A 16,612-nucleotide genomic window follows, 5' to 3' on the forward strand; every position below is an offset into this window, starting at 1 on the left:
TTACATCTACTTTGTTCGTAAAACGAGAACCTGACTCAGCATAATAGCAAAAAAGAGGACAACCGCAGCAAAGCAAGACGCTGATTAAAAATAACAGAAAGCTCTGACTAAACCTGTTGCTGCTATTTGAAACATGAGTTCTATAGGTACCGGGGTAAGAATTTTGTTGTAAGATCCTGGAGTAAGAAACACTAAAAGTCTACTCAGATATTCCACAAATCAAGGCAAGATTTTTAGGGAAGGATGGATTATTTCTAGGGATTTTCCGATTGGCAAAAGTAAGATCGTTTTCAGCTGAGCGCAACCTAACCCTGTTTCCACACACGTTTCTGCACCAGTAAAAGAGAGTCAAGGAAAATCGCTTATTGACCTGTATTTTTTACTACTATTTACAACATTTTTACAGCAGTTTAAAGCAAGCACACATCAATTCACTTTTAAAGCCCACAACAGTGTAAATGAAACAAGGGGCCCGATAAGCCGCATACGCCTTAAAGAATGCGGGCGTTTTCGGGCCAGTTTGGCGTTTTGAAAAAAAATTCAAGTATTCGCCCGAAAAAACTTGCATAGGCGCGAGCAATGCCCGAGAAAAAAGAACAGACCTTAATATGATTCAAAAAAACTATAAAAATTAAAATAAACTTACTATGTGGTAGCGAAGTTATTGAAAGAACTGCTTTTGATGGTTTTTCATAAAGTAAACTTTATTAACTCCTTTCTCTTCCAGCGCCTTCTTCCCAACTATCACCCGCATGGTTTGTGACAGAAATTACATTTCGGGAATGTTCTGGGCGAGTTCGGGAAAGTGCGGGAGGTTTTGGGGGTCAACCGCCAATTTTATTTGAAAAGTCTTATTGGCACCCTCTTAAAACTGTTTTATGTTACCTTCTCCTACGAACCTGCAGGCTATCAGCAATTATGTTTCGTTTCTGTTAAAAGCAAATTAAACTCATGACTCACTCCACATTAACGGCATGCTAACCTGATGAAAAGTACATATAGCAGCGAATGTGATATTTAATTCCTACACAGACCATGTTGTTTTATGCTCAGGTCAGAAAAATGCTGTGAAACTTTTCTGGTATATTTTCTGGTATAGGTAATTTTTGTAAGTTTGCATCTACATTTTTTATTTTAACAGCAAGCTGCTTTATCCCCTCTCCCCTAATGTTTCTTGTTCTACATAATTACAGATAGGCCTAAACCCCCTCCCGATATCATGATATTGTACTATAACATTTCAAAAGGACCATATAATTCATTTAAAGAGGGTGCCGATAAGCTGCAAACGCCCGCATATATACGGGCGAGTTCGGGTGACTTTTCAAATACAATTGGCAGTTGACCCCTGAAACCGTCCGCACTTTCCCGAACTTGCCCAGAACACGGCTGCACTTTTTACGGCATATGCAGCTTATCGGCACCCTCATGTCATTTTGTAAGATTTCGGGTTCGCATGTGATGAATCGCACATCTTAATAAATCTGGACATGCAATCTTAATAAATAATAATATTAATTATTAGTGTGGTATTAATTGCTGTAGTTCCCAAAAAAACACAAACTTGGAGTAGAAAATTTATTTCAATTTGTAAGAATAAACTGAGGATAATTTGGCGGAATCGTGTGAGGATGCTAGGCTGAAGAGAAGATATTGTCTCAAGCTCACGTGCGTGTTCCCAATCAATTCGCTCTTCTCCACTACATCCAGAGCTCTTCTCATAGTAGTGTTCGCTTTTCTCCACTACATCCAGAGCACTTCTCCTAGTAGTGTTTTCTGGCTTAACTAATCTCTCAATCACATCCGGAGCTCCTCTCCTCCATTTCTCTATCATACCTCACAAGAACCTACTCTCTTTGAGCTCTAGCTTCTTATGCATTTCACACCTGTTATTAGCCTCTTGGTGCCCCACCTCTGACTGTCAGTGCCGCCTCCCCCTGCTGTTATTTCCCCAGTCATCTGTCCTGCTCGCGTGGGGCACCGTCGTTCATCTCTCCACGCCTGTACTAAATGCACCATACTCTTCCAGTGGTACACGCACATCTCTACACTTTTTGGCTGCCCAGGTCAGCCCAGCATCCCCACCAGTTATATTTAACCCATTGACATGATTGATTGAGTAAAGGTGCCAATTGCTTCCACTGGACTAAAACCTTGTTGGTCGTACTAAGCCAAACTGCGCCAATCGAGGAAGCCGTGTAGCTAAAGCAATTGGACATCTCTTTACGCTCGACGACTTTATGTAGCCTCGATGAACCAGTTCGATTGTAGATTCGTTATCGTTCCAACGTAGCAAGTTATTGCTACTACTGGTGAGAAACTAAATCAGAGTAACTCTCTCCTATTTATAAGGTGCCCCTAGATTGTTGATTGGCTAACTTAGAACCACCTAATATGGTCAGACTATACCCAAACCTTTAGTCCCCTGCTCTAAAGAATCAACAACAAGAAAGTTGCTTCAAGTTATGACACAAGCTTTGATTTGGTTAATTGAGACAAAGATGCCTAGGGTGAGCAAGACAACCTTGTGTACCTTAAATGATGCATCTGCATAGCAACTATCAAGCCGAAACCGGAAATGGTCGTAGTTTTGAAATTGAAATTAGATGCTGAACTCAAAAATTAGTAGCCCTGGCATAAGAAAAATAGTCAAAATGGTGGTTAGTCATGTGGATCTTAAGGGTTGGTATCAATAGAGAAAATAATTTAGAATCCTAAAATAAAATCTATAAATCTATTGTATACAAAGCACTTTCACCATGGCCAAAGATATTAGATAGGAATTTAATTCAAAAATCTTTTACCTCCGAACACAGCACAGGGGCTAATGTTTGCCATGTGGAACATATAAAGAGCAAGTTCCATTGAAGTGCACAGTGGAAAGTTGAACAAACAATAATAAATGTGAATTAAATTATGAAAAGTTGAATGGTAGCTAACTAAGAATATTTAACATTACAACGCTAACAAATGGATAATGAAAATCATTCCTAAAATAATATTCGTCATAGTCAAAAGAATTTATCTTTTGCTTATTTTAGTTATTTTTTAGTTTACTTCTTGAACTGATGACTAAATAACACCCTTAAAATGAAACACATAAAGCCAACTTAGACTAATTCCTCAGGAAATAATGAGAAGGTGAACAAAAACACTATTTGACAGAACATAAATATTGCCATATTTCTTACAATATATATGCCATATTTCTATACAATATAAAAACATGCCAATTAAAAAAAGATTTATTAGCAATTTGGATATTGTCCATTTTTTACCCTTTAAAATTTGTATATAAACTTACTGTATTTTTTATAGTATGATTTATCTGCTCATCAGTTTTCCCCTGATGGTCGCGTATTTCAAGTAGAATATGCAAACAAAGCTGTTGAAAATAGCAGGTAACTCACACATTTTTTAACCTCCGCTTCTGTCGACAAAATTATTTATGATTTATTTAAATCCTTTTATAAGCTCCAATGTGTTTTTGTTTTATTAGCACTGCAGTGGCTATTCGTTGCAAAGATGGTGTTGTATTTGGTGTGGAAAAACTGATCACTTCAAAATTGTATGAACCTGGCACAGGGAAAAGAATATTCTCCATAGATCGTCATATAGGAATGGTAAATTATCTAAATTATTTAAAATGGAGCTTTGAAGTTGGATTATAAATTTAAATGGTTTTTTTTTGTTCTTTTTATTTATATGTAATGTGTGTTAATATTATAGGCTGTAGCAGGCTTGATTTCAGATGCCAGGCAGGTATGTGGAAATTGTTTTTAAATACGATTACCCCTTTTAACATACACTCAGTATGTCTTAAGTCTCCAAATCACAGATAAAATCAAAGATAAAATAAATTTCCTGCAATATGACATAGTTATTGAAGATAAGGAATTCCTAAGAAGGAGAAAAAAATCTAAACTGAGAAATGCACCCTTGATTTCAAGCCCCCAAGCAAAAAACTTTTTGCCCTGAAAGCAGATGGTCAAATTGGTCAAATCAGATCTCAATTGCTCTGTACAATTTTTTTAAAAAGAACCATTCATGGGTGGACAAAAAGACCACGGAGACATAAACAGACCTGGTGGTGGAATAAGAGGTTAAACAGTGTACAAAGGAAAAGAGGAACCTTTGGAAGGAGTGGAAGTCAGGTGGCAGTTAGATTTTTACTTAGAAGGTAAGCGTTGTGCTCTTCCAGCAGTGTATAAGACAAAATCAGAATGAGTGAGAAACAGATTTCCAGGTGTGTTAAGAAGGGAAGACCAGCGCAATTTAGTTCTTTAAAATTGCAAAGTAAATAAAGAAGGCCAATCAAGATGTTGTAGGTGAAAAGTGTGTGTACATAACGATGAAGATGTCTTGGCTAGCACAGAGTAGCAGAAAAGAAGAGTTAATATCAGAGGTTGCTTAACACTGAGTTTGATTAAGATGGGGAGAATTTGCCTGATGATGACCTATGCAGATCAAGATGGGTAGTTTAGGCTATTAGGAAAATGAAGATTGGGAAGACTGCAGGAGTATCAGTGTTGTTGCAGAATGTGTAAAAGCATGATGGTACTGCTTTTTACAAGTCTCGCTAATCAGATGATAAAGGATGGTGATATCCCGAGTGACTGACAGTCCAGTGTAATTGTGAATTGAAGGATGATGCAATAGAAAGAGGTAACTATAGAGGGTTGAAGTTGGTTGATCAAGTAATATTAAAAAAGAAAAAATTGATATAGATAGATGCAATTTACTCTGGCAGCTTCAGGAAATGTATTTAGGAAAAAAAAGAATATCTATTTTGCCTTTGTAGATTTAGCGAAAGCTTTTGATAGAGTGACACATAAAGTTATTTGGTGGGCTATGAGAAAATTAGATGCATATAGGATGGTAAGGTCTATGTATATCAATGCTAGAAGTTGTGTTAGAATTAACGATTCACTTAGTGATAAAGTTAGTGTAAATGTTGGTGTACATCAGGGTTCTGTGCTTGTCCTTTGTTGTTTGTTTTCCTTAAAGGCGCTTTCAATGGAGTTTAGAACAGGTTGTCTATGGGAGTTTTTGTATTCACATGATTTGGTTTTCATAACGGATTCGATGGAAGAATTAGTTAAAAAGTTTTGTCAGACTTGTAAAGCATTGGATACATAAGAGTGCAGTGGTATTGGAGAAGGTTAAGTGTTGATATTTATTTTATACTTAAGCGTTGCAAAGGTGAGATTATACACAGTGAAGTGTTTCCAGATTTAATAGTATACAACACAGGCTTGTTCCCAGAAAAAAAAAACAGTATTAAGAAGAGCCAAAATGTATTTTAGATAAAAAAAAAACACTGTGATGATGAGACAAAGTAGGCATGTTTAGCAATTAAAAGCCAAGATAACAACACTCCTCCAGTTGACACATAACCTATTCTTATGAAGCGTCACAAGTCTCAACTCTTTTTGTGAAGCACCACAATTCATACACTAACCTGTCTCTTTTAATTAGGTCGCTTAATAGATCAGGGGGAGGTAAAAATATTTCTGGATTTTGGTGGGGATTTTTAATACAGGTTGAGGTCATTTTTTGTTGAGGGGATTGAATCATTGATATATAATTATTTGAGTTAAGATTTTCGGTATGTGTATCAATATTTTACATAAAACAAGACAAATTGAATGTAAAATAGGAAACTGAAAGACTTTCTATAGTCTATACTTTATTAACGTAGTAAATTCAACATCATTAGCAGTTCAACATCAAGGCAATCTTCTTTTAGATTTTAATTTTGTGGAAACTGAATCTCCAAATGACAAAATAATTGAGCAATTCTACTGTATTTCTCCACTAACTTGTGATCTGCAGAAATTATCTTTTTGTGCACTTTCATTGTCATGTGACTATCATAAATGTTATCATCAGGCGCAGGTTTTGGTGTTCTAAACAGTGTTTTGTCTGAGCAGTTGTGTTTTTTTGAAAATTTTGTAAAAATGATTTTTGGAATGGTTAATAAATATTTTACTTTTTTAGCTTGTTGGTATTGCTCGTGATGAGGCTGCATACTATAGGTCGGTCTATGGAGCCCCTATTCCTCTGAAGGTTAGATATTTTTATCTCTTGGTGCTAACCATATTGTAATACTTGAAGACAAGAAAATACAAAATCTACAATATTGCTTGCATTATAAGAGTATATAGCTAAGCATAAACTTGGGTTGCGCTATGATAAATAACGTTATGTTAGAATAAATGCTAGCTGCAATGTGATGATGCTAAATGCTTTTTGAAAGTTTACCATCGGTATTTCTTTAGTACCTGGCAGATAAAGTATCTGGTTACGTACATGCATACACTTTATACAGCGCGTATCGTCCTTTTGGTGCCAGGTGAGTTTTCTTCTGTAAAACAATTAGTAAAATATGATCATTTTCTATTTTTGAAATGTTGGAGTGTTTACGAGAAATTGCAAATACTGCTAATAATTTTTGTGCGTGGACTTTTAATATACTTACTAAGATACATTGATATGTGTAAGGACTTTATGAAAGAAACGTTGTTAAACTTGAAAGTTTCGGAACACCATGCAACACTTGGGGCTTGTTTCTTTTGCTTTCTGAAAGTAGATGTGATTGTGTGTGTGGAAGTAAACGTGATCTAAGCTTATGATGCATTTATGTTTTATATAGAATTCAACAGAATTTGCTCAACCAGTATTATTTTATCTTTTAGTGTGTTTTTAAGTTCGCATGATAAAATGAGTGGACCTGAACTTTACATGATTGAACCCTCCGGTGTTTTTTACGTAAGCTTAAATTCTCTTTGTTGTTGTTCTTGTTTTGTTTCATCACTAGTATAACACGTCGTGAGTAAATGTTATCTAACTAACTGAATTGTATCTTATTTAGGGATACCATGGTTGTGCGGTTGGCAAAGCAAAACAAAACGCTAAAACAGAAATAGAAAAACTAAAGGTTAATAAAATTTGGTTATATTGTTAAACCAGATCGTAGGAATTGCTAAACACGGTGTCAATTCTTCTATGACAGACCGAATTGTAATTTTTCTTAATTTTCTTTCGTAGCTCGAAAATATGACATGTAAAGAAGCTGTTAAAGAAGTCTCAAAAATGTAAGTGTTGGTATTATGATTTGTATCTTGTCGATGGCAAACTAAGGGACGTTTTGGAGGCCATTGTTGACTGGGTGATGTTTTGGAGAGGATTGCAGACTAGGTGACGTTTTGAAGACGATTGCTAACTGCGTGACGTTTTGGATACCATGGCAAACTGGATTACGTTTTTGGAGACGATTGCTAACTCGGTGACGTTTTGGAGACAATTGCTAACTTGGAGACGCTTTAGAGACTATAGCTAACTTGGTGACGTTTTGTATACTATAGCAAACTTGGTGACTGTTTTAGAGACTGTGGCAAACGGGGAACGTTTTAGAGACGATGGCAAACTGGGGTACACTTCGGGTAGCGAGCATACTGTGTGACGTTTCAGCAGGATGGCCACGCCGTTTGTTAATTTTTATAAAAAGTTTATAAATATACCCTTTGAAAAATTTTAAATTTTGGAAAAGGTCCTTTAAAATCTTTTTTTTTTTAACTTTTCGACCTTTTTTATGTATCTTCTTCTCATAATGTTACCTTTAATTGCTGTTTTAACGTTTAGCGTATATATCGTACACGATGAAGTAAAAGATAAAGCATTTGAATTAGAGTTGAGTTGGGTCGGAGAAGGTATGTTGTATGTGCTAAAAAAATGATGTTAAAGTTTATTGTTCAGTCTCTTCCCTTGTAGTAATTTCTTTAAGTCGCCTTGCTTGTAGATATGTGCAGCGTATAGTGCAGCCAGTGACTTAACATTTATAAAACAAAATTGATGCTTTTAACGGAAGTAATCACGTACAGCTCAAAACGATTTAGCAATACTCCTATGAAAAGAAACAATTCGCTTAGTGTAATTTTTCTTTTCTTTCAGGCTAAACTTTGCTTAAGGTGGCAATTTCTATTAATAGTTGGGAAGGTGTATATTTTTATTCTTATGCTGTAATAGAGGGGAGTCAACATAACCGGGGGTGGTCACTCGGACTGTGTTATCAGAGATACTTTAAATACAATTCTTTTTATTTAAATTTGTGTTATATACGTCCTTGTATTCCTTGTGATGTTTTTAAAGATTTTTGTTGAAATGTGGACGTTTTATTAAATGTTCATTTTATAGTTGTATCAAAAATTCTCAGTCGCATTGGCGAGGGTGCATTGATTTTTGTGGTGACCCCCCCCCTTCCTCCCCCTACAACTAGGCTACTAAGAGCACGTACTTTGTTGCCCCAATTTACCTCACATGGCATGGGTTGACCAACATCTGTGGTAACGGCACTTATACCCATTTTGTTGAAGAGCCAGCATGGTGATTACGAAGGAAACCTTTTCCTTTTTATCTATAATTTGTTTATCAGATTCAAACGGGCTTCATCAGATGGTACCAAAAGATATAGCAAAAGAAGCTGAGGAATTAGCAAAGGTACACCAAATAATGTTTTTTCAAATATTCTTTCAAATACTTTTTTAGTGTTGTGTGACTGATTTTGTTTTTTAATTATTTTTTCAGAAATCAATGGAAGAAGATTCCGATTCTGATGAAGATTTATAATTTTTGACATTTTTTTGTGACGTGATGTTACGGAGTATTCGATAGTGACATTTGCATTCTCCAGCCATGTTGTGATAGAGTTGTGTATGATGTAATAAAAACTATGTAAAAAGAATACACTAAAATCACGTCTCTCTTTCTCTATCTCTCTCGTTCCCTATCATCTCTGTGGAAACTGAAATTACCTCTGATTTCATTTTTAATACAAGACTTACCTCGATTTTTTACTTTTAAGGTTAATCTCAAAGAGCTTTGGGGAAAAGATACATGCGTTGCTAACATTCCTGAACGTACTGCAATGGGTTTGTCTGCGTCTTCCAGTTCTGGGAATCGTGGATTAAGTTACTACCTGCCAGGCAGTAGTGGTATGCAAAGTAGTTATGTTTATCTTCGAAACATATCTGTATCTTCAGTATCCGGGGGGGGATTCCGCCCCCTCAATAAAGCTTCATAGGGTTGTTCAAATTGAATCAAACTTGGCACACTTATAGTACGTCACAAAAGGAATGCAAGGAGTGCATCAGCACATTTTCTGTGACGTCATCAGAAGCTTGAAGCGAATTTTTGCATTCTGTTTGAAGTTTCTGAAAGCTAAGTAAAAGTTACTTAACATATTTTCCGGTTTTTACGTGGATCGCATAAAAAGTGCCAAAAATCCGGTTTTTTCAAATTTTCGGGTAAAATCCGACAAAATCAGGAAATCGGATTAATCACGTGTCCAAATTATGCAAAATGATTCTTCTTAATAAATCAAAGTTGTGTTGAAAGTTTCAAGTTCTAAAGATAATCCTAACAGGAGTTATTAAATTTTCCCCATTAGAAGGATTTCATAGAGATTTTTAGGGGTGTTCAGGTGTCTAATAGATAAATATTAAAACTCAGTAAACATAACAGTAAGGAGTTAATAAAAAAACCGTCGGGGCGAAATAGGGTTAAGAGTGTAGCTTTGAAACGTCCTAGTCAAGGTTTTAAAACCATTGATCGAGCTTCATAAGGTGGGGTGTAGACTAAAGCATGTGTAAAGTCAGGAAAAGTTATAACAATCACATTGACCAGCATTCAAAACCGCGATTTTAAGGAAAAAAAGTGTGCGCATGCGCCAAAAATTTTTTTTAAAAAAGCGCCTACGGCATAAGATTATGACGTCATCGATATTGACCTCACTCTCTATTATCTTGTTTTAGTTGCCCAATAAAAGAAAATTTAACATTTTTTTCTTTTAAAACTAAAGAAGGATGACCATAGACTACTATTTCGCCTTTGGTTGCTACCCGGGGCAGCCTAAACAGACGGCAAGGTCCACAAAAGCCCGGATGGCTAGTTCACAATTTACCAGTACAGGAGCACTCTTGTACAACATTCTGACGCAAGGTTTTGCCTAAAAATTACTTTTCCTGTTTGCATGTATCCCTTATCGAGCGTTCTATCGTATTAGGTAGTAGCTGCCACTTTTTTTACTACTAAAATTTTGAGCTTTTCTACACCATACATTTCACTTTCGTTTTCACAAAAAAAAAAATGGTTGACAACTATTAGAAATGTAAAATAGACGCTAATAAACAAAGAACAAACGATATTATACTACTAAAATTAAATTTTAAAAGGAAAAAAAAATAATTCATCTGATCTGTAACCTTAGCTAAAGGTTGGTCTTGATTAGTTTTCTCTATCTAGAAGCCTGCTAAAACTAAACGTAAATGTGAGAAAGCTAGCTTCACTCAGACTCAGTGGACCCCAATGGAAATAATCCACTAACAATAGGTTTTTGTGATTTTCTGGGCTAGAAACACTTTAAATATTTATCATTATTGTTGTTGTTGTTAGACTAGCAAATGATTGCAAATGAAAAAAATTGTACAGTTATATAGCTATATATATGTTAAACGAAAAAGCTAACCATTTACACAGACATTTCAGCCTAGACCATTCCCTAATTGTGAGATTTTTCACCACGAAAGTCAATCTGAATTATATAAAAATACTTTACAAATTAGGCTATTACAAGTATTTTTTATTTCAATTCATAATCTGGATTTCACGAATATATTCTTATTTCAAACGCATCCAACAAAAAGTGGTAATCGAGCAAATCAGCAAGATCTTCTGTTTCATCATTGTTCCATCATTTTTTTAACCGCTTCTGTCAACAAATCTTCACATGCAAATCACGTTTGAATGACGCTTGAAATTGTGAATTATTGGGTCAAAATTACTTCAATGAAATCGTGCCAACATGTTTTGTATCATAGAACAATTTGGGACTGGTGCCCTAAAATGTGAAAAAACAGAAAATACAATATAAGCTACCAGAATCACCCAGAACCACCCAAAACCACGAAAACGCATGCATGTCCAATGTGTGGCAATCGTTTTCAATCTTTTATAATTTAATAATTTAACAGACCAGCCGTCAACGTTCAATGGACCCCGGGTACAAACCTCGTACAGCCGACTTCCCGAAAACAAAAAGTTTCTTTTTCAAGTCTCAATTATAAAATGTATTTTTTTGTACAAAAAAAGTTTCATAATTCCCAACTTCTTACTAAATGTCCTCCTTTTCAATTTCTTAATGTTGGCTTGGAAGGTCTTCTACCTAACATGAGTCTTTCCCTTTAAAGTCTATGGAATACACGTTCGATACGGAGCCAATTATTAACGCACTATTTACACCAGCGTTTTTTCCTAGTTGTTTATATTTTTTTCAAGTGACTGTTCGTGTTAATTTGGTCTGGAATCAGTCAGAATGACCTAGGGGTCATTCTGACTGATTCCAGCTGGTTCTGGGTGATTCTAGGTTTGGAAAACAATGATTGAGCAGATGGCGGGGCCTACAAAAAGCTCTTATCTTTTAAAAAAACCTGAGGCTCTCATAAAAAAGCATGTAAAATGATAGCAAAGTGTGCATAAAAATGTACAGACATGTGAGTTAATGTTTAACATATTCCTGTGAAACCCCTGACTTTTTTCCGGCGAGATAAACATAAATTTTTCATGATTTATCAGACACCACAAACTCGGCATAAGCCTCAATTATATAAGTCAAAAATTTTTTCCAGGGTACGAACAGATATGCTGTCCAAATAAATGCACAGGAGCATCTCTGGTTTAGTGTTACTTGTTGTTTTGTTAATTATATACATATTATAGAAAAATATTATCGATTTCTTTTTGTATGAGATTTTTCATTAACAAACAAACCTTCGCTATGAAAAATTATTTTTAGCAGAACTATTAATAAACCCTAACCCCTTTCGGGTGACTGTGAAACAGTCAGGGTAAACACCTAATTAGACGACATGACCTAATTAGGCGAGTCATTTAGTTAGGCGACATGATGTAGTTTAATTACGCTAACCGTAGTCTAACTAGGCGAACGAAAACTTTCTGTTGTAAATACGTCGAAATCATTGCGTTTCGCACTACAATTTTTATGTGAATCAAATCGCAGACAATTTTGACTAATTATCGTGTTATTTGCATTGCGCATTGGCAACTTATGGCCCAAACCTTGTGTGGCAATATTTGTTGTTTTAAATAATGGATTTCAGCCATTTACGCCACAGGAAAAAAAATATGGGGGATGAAAATGTGGTATTGTTTGACTAAGATTTTAACATTGCTAAAACAGGATAAATAAAAAAGAAACGTTACAAAACAAATTGTTACCACATCCATCTTAAAAAAAAACAATTTTTTTTTTTGCGTTTTTTGTGAAAGAATATCTTCATTAAATTATTGCGTATATATTTTACTATCGTCACCTAAATAGGCGACATGTAATATTTCATTTTAACATAATTCTTACTTGCGCGAGCATATCAAGGCACGAGTGACAATTTTGGAATCATGGTTGCATACACTATCCATTCTGAACAAAGTGTTTTTGCTATTTTTTCTTAGGAATGTGTGAAAAGCCATTGAACATTGCAATGTCTTAACTAGGTTACATATGGTCTAACTAGGCTACAATGAGTCGCGTAAATAGGTGGTATGCCCTAATTAGCCTACCGTCGCCTAATTAAGTGTTTACCCTGACTGAAAAGTTAGGGGGTAGCCACAAGCAACATTTTTCACATCTAACACTGGTTTATTGCTTATATTTATCTTATTGAGTGCGCAATTCTCATTTAAAATAATGATATTTACCGATTTATGAAGTCTTGTGAAAGGTCATTTCCGAGGACCAATTTCTTTCAGAAAAAAAGTGGCAGCCACAAACCACTGGTTTTATTTGATAAAACAGGCTATCAGCTTTCAGGAAAAACATATCTGAAAGCATGACTTTGCGTTGGAAAGCAAATATCTTCATTTTCCACCAACTTATAAAATTTTATAATCAAAACATTGCTATTCTTTCTGTCTCCTCCCAACAAAAGTGAAAGTGTTCGGGTAGTCGAATCTAGAGTTTTTGTATAGTCCAAGGCCTGCTCTACTAAAATAAAATCCTTTTAGGGGATGATCTCTACCGCAGAGGCTCAAAAAACATTTGTTTTTAAGGGAAATTAGAAGCACTTGCGATGGTGGCCATTATGAATCGCTTGCGGCAGAAAATTTGATAACAAATAATGGCGCATGCGCACACTTTTTTTCCTGCCGTAAATGACCGTGAGATAATCAGGGAATACATACGCTGTTTTAATCAGCTACAGTGTATTATTAAACAATTTCGGGGCCAGAATCTACTAATTGACCAGTAAAATGTCAACCTCGTCCCAGGGACCCCATATATCAAAAATCGAAAAGAGGTCCTGGGGACGATGTTGGTTTAAATCAATTAAAAATTGTCCTCGTGAAGAAAGATTTTGTTTAGCAAGCAAATTGTGTAGATTAGCCACGGTAGACTTACGGTAACTGTTATCGGATGTCTTGCTGTTTCTCTTTTGTCAAAGTTATGTTTTCAAAAAGTAATCCCTGCCATTTTAGGAAATAAGCCGCTGATGACAGGTAAAAGTTTAGACTCCCAAACAACTTTACACACGGAAAATTACGAATGTACACAACAACCTCATTTCACTTCCTATTGTCTCTTTCTTATTTAGGTTGATAAAAAACAAGGGCCGTAAATAAATTACTTTTAAAAAATCAAAACCTGCGAAAGATTCATAGTCAACTAGGTGACTTTTGTGTTTCCCATAAGGTTCCGGCCATCGCCACCGCTGCCGCCGGTAAAAAAAACGATACAACTCACCCACGCCTACTTTTTTAATAAAAGCTCCGCAAATTTCCGCGTACCGGGTTTCTTTTTCCCATGCCTTTTTTCCGAAACATTTTCAAGATGGCTACTTTTCGTGGTGCACGCATTTTGTCTTCTCTTGGTTGCAAAAGCATTAATATTGGAAGACTACATCAAAAAAGACTCACTTCTCTCGCTTTACCAGCACTAGTTCAGTGCAATCTAAAAATATCTCGACGCTTAAATGATATGGGTGCACTTCCTGTAAATAAATATGACCTAAAAGGTATTGGTTTGACAACAGTATCGTCTGCGTTGTTTTCAACTGAATCGTTTGAAGCATTGGCTGATGAAGCTTCAAATGATATACAAGATGATGATTGCGAAACTGGAATGGAAAGAAAATGGCCATCCCCAATTAGTCAAGTAGCAAGAAAGAATCATAATTCTGCATTTGTTGGAGGCTATGCTCTTGACTTTGATAAAATTTCATCTGTTTTATCTCAATTTGGAGAAATAAAATCTGTACGAGTACCCCTGAGAAGTCTTTATGAATCAAACCCAGATAATACTGAAGCTTACAGATATGCTTTTGTTGATTTTGCCAGTGCTGAAGGTCTCAGTAAGGCACTAACTGCAGGTTCTTTAACTTTGGGTGACAAAACCATTGAAATTAAAGCACAATCTAAAAGTAGGCAAAATTTGGAAAATGACCGAACTTTTATTGTTGATAAATTACCATGCACAATAACAGTGAATGAAATAAATAAATATTTTAGTTCGTTTGGTAATGTTGCCTTGGTTAATTTAGTATTAAATTCAATGACTGAAAGAAAAGATATGGGACAGATATCTGAATATCCAAGAAATTATGCGTTTATTGTTTTCGATTCCGCTTCTGATGTAACGTCGCTTCATGAAAAGGAACATACTTTACAGCAACAATCTGTGACTGTGTCAAAAGTTAATAAGAAGACCAGATTGCAACGAAGAGATCGATGCAGGAAAATTCTTTTAGAAGGAATCGGTGAAAGTTTTGATGAAAACAAAATCCAGAATTTTTTTAACGAAATTGCACCAGTCAAAGACGTCTCGATTTTACGTGATAGAGAAACAGGCTTGCAAAGAGGACTGGCAATTGTTTTCTTTGAAGATAAAGATGGAGCTATTTCAGCATCACAAGAAGATTCATATGAAATTGATGGATGCAATATAAAAGTAAAAGCTCTTGGATTAGTAAATGAGTGATGTGGATGAGTGACGAGTTATCTTGCAGTGTATCTTTTAAGTATTTCTTTCTAAAAATTTAAAAAAAATTTGCTGTTTTTTTTTTTCAAGTTGCTTACCATGCTCATAATAATAATTATTATTATTATTATTATTATTATTATTATTATTCTGTCACAGTAAGCTCAGAATCTTCTTAGTTCAGTCATGTTAATTCACATGGCACTTGCTGAGGTAAATGCCAACTTGTTCATGAAAATCCTGATTCTTTTCAAATTGGGGATGGTGTATGGGAGCGTAAAATAATAAAACAAAATACAATGTAATTGCCAGTCTGTAATCCAACTACATTTACTTAAAATATTGGACCTATTTCATACAAGTTTTAAAGGATTAGCTTTCATTAATTTCTCTAACCAGTTAGGTGATTTAACAGCACTGTTTTAGATTTCTGGATTACATCCCTGTACATGAAACACAAGTTTGCCCACTTGAAGTAAGTGACATTTCATGTTTGCAATTTTTTCCAAAATTAGTTAGGATATCATTACCTTCAGGAAAGAATTAGTGGAACATATCTTTGCATAGTTTATTTTTGCGTAAGTAATTACACTTTTTGCAGGAAAAATTAGAGTACTTGTAGTAAAAAAACTTAGTGAGAACGCAAAAATAACTTTTGCGTAAAAAACCTAATCACAAAATTTTGTTCCGCAAATATTTTTATTTCAGGTCTCTCAATTGCAAAAACAAGCTCTGTCAAAAATTCTTTAAGGAAAAATTTTCGCCGTTATCGCGCAATTTAGTCCTCGTGAAAAATTGAAAACGACTGATTTGCAAAAAAGAACATCATAATCTACGCATATGGTTGCGGGTGTCACGTTTAGGAATCATTAAAAATATGGGTTATTTCTACTAAGTCCTCTATATTTTTTGAATATTTTCCGTACAGTTTTAAAGCTCGTGGGACTAGGACTCATAAAACGAAGACTGCTGAAGTTGAAATTCACGTACCCATCATATATGGCGCTCAGTAAAACAGAAGGAAAAGATCGGTGTATATCGTTTTTCCATACTCGTCCACAGAGCTCTTGAGATAAACCTCGAAAGAGTTCTGGGCTTGAGAATGTCGTTTTTCGAAAAAATAGAATTCAAAATTTTGCTGGAAGTAATAATTTCCATGAATTTAATCCCAATAATTTTCATTGGCACTGATGTACACAAAAAATATAAAAAAAAAAATACAAAAATATTTCCAGTGATGAATTCCCACGAAAAACTATTCTGTTCTGCAAAATACAACATACCTGTCCGTTAATCGCTTTACACGCTTTTTCTTTCATACGCAATCTTTGCAAGCAAGATTAGTCTAAAATTTCTCAAAAAGGCCAGCCTGGACCGAATAAATCAGAAAGACAAATAGGCTTATAACATAGCAATAAGTTTTGTGATTAAAATAGATGATTGATTTTCATTGACGTACCAGCCTAATTGAGCAAGCAAACACGTGAATGAATTGGATTAACTTTTAAGCAACATTGAGATGTTGTTTATAAAAAAATCATGTTTTCCGCAAAATTATATCGC

The 16,612-nt window shown here is 35.1% G+C and overlaps 2 protein-coding genes and 1 long non-coding RNA gene across 3 annotated transcripts; 2 read left to right on the forward strand and 1 right to left on the reverse strand.

Annotated features, from left to right (window-relative positions):
- The first annotated feature begins 2 nt into the window (after window positions 1-2).
- On the forward strand, window positions 3-8,760 carry LOC130656859 (proteasome subunit alpha type-3-like). Its single transcript, XM_057459800.1, has 12 exons — window positions 3-154; window positions 3,319-3,401; window positions 3,500-3,623; window positions 3,730-3,762; window positions 6,001-6,069; window positions 6,282-6,355; window positions 6,699-6,771; window positions 6,875-6,940; window positions 7,051-7,097; window positions 7,645-7,712; window positions 8,435-8,499; window positions 8,587-8,760. Exons 1-12 carry the CDS (start codon window positions 134-136, stop codon window positions 8,626-8,628), a joined length of 765 nt encoding a protein of 254 aa, XP_057315783.1. The 5' UTR covers window positions 3-133; the 3' UTR covers window positions 8,629-8,760.
- A 1,398-nt stretch (window positions 8,761-10,158) lies between these two features.
- Window positions 10,159-13,817, reverse strand: LOC130656860 (uncharacterized). Its single transcript, XR_008985013.1, has 2 exons — window positions 12,775-13,817; window positions 10,159-10,897 (listed from the first exon to the last, which is right to left on the reverse strand). It is a non-coding gene; the product is annotated as an uncharacterized LOC130656860 (long non-coding RNA).
- Window positions 13,818-13,878: 61 nt separating this feature from the next.
- Window positions 13,879-15,135, forward strand: LOC130656858 (uncharacterized). Its single transcript, XM_057459799.1, has one exon. The coding sequence runs from the start codon at window positions 13,904-13,906 to the stop codon at window positions 15,047-15,049; it is 1,146 nt and encodes a 381-aa protein (XP_057315782.1). The 5' UTR covers window positions 13,879-13,903; the 3' UTR covers window positions 15,050-15,135.
- The last annotated feature ends 1,477 nt before the right edge of the window (window positions 15,136-16,612 follow it).

Source organism: Hydractinia symbiolongicarpus, chromosome 9 (genome assembly GCF_029227915.1).
Source record: "Hydractinia symbiolongicarpus strain clone_291-10 chromosome 9, HSymV2.1, whole genome shotgun sequence".
NCBI lineage: Eukaryota > Metazoa > Cnidaria > Hydrozoa > Anthoathecata > Hydractiniidae > Hydractinia > Hydractinia symbiolongicarpus.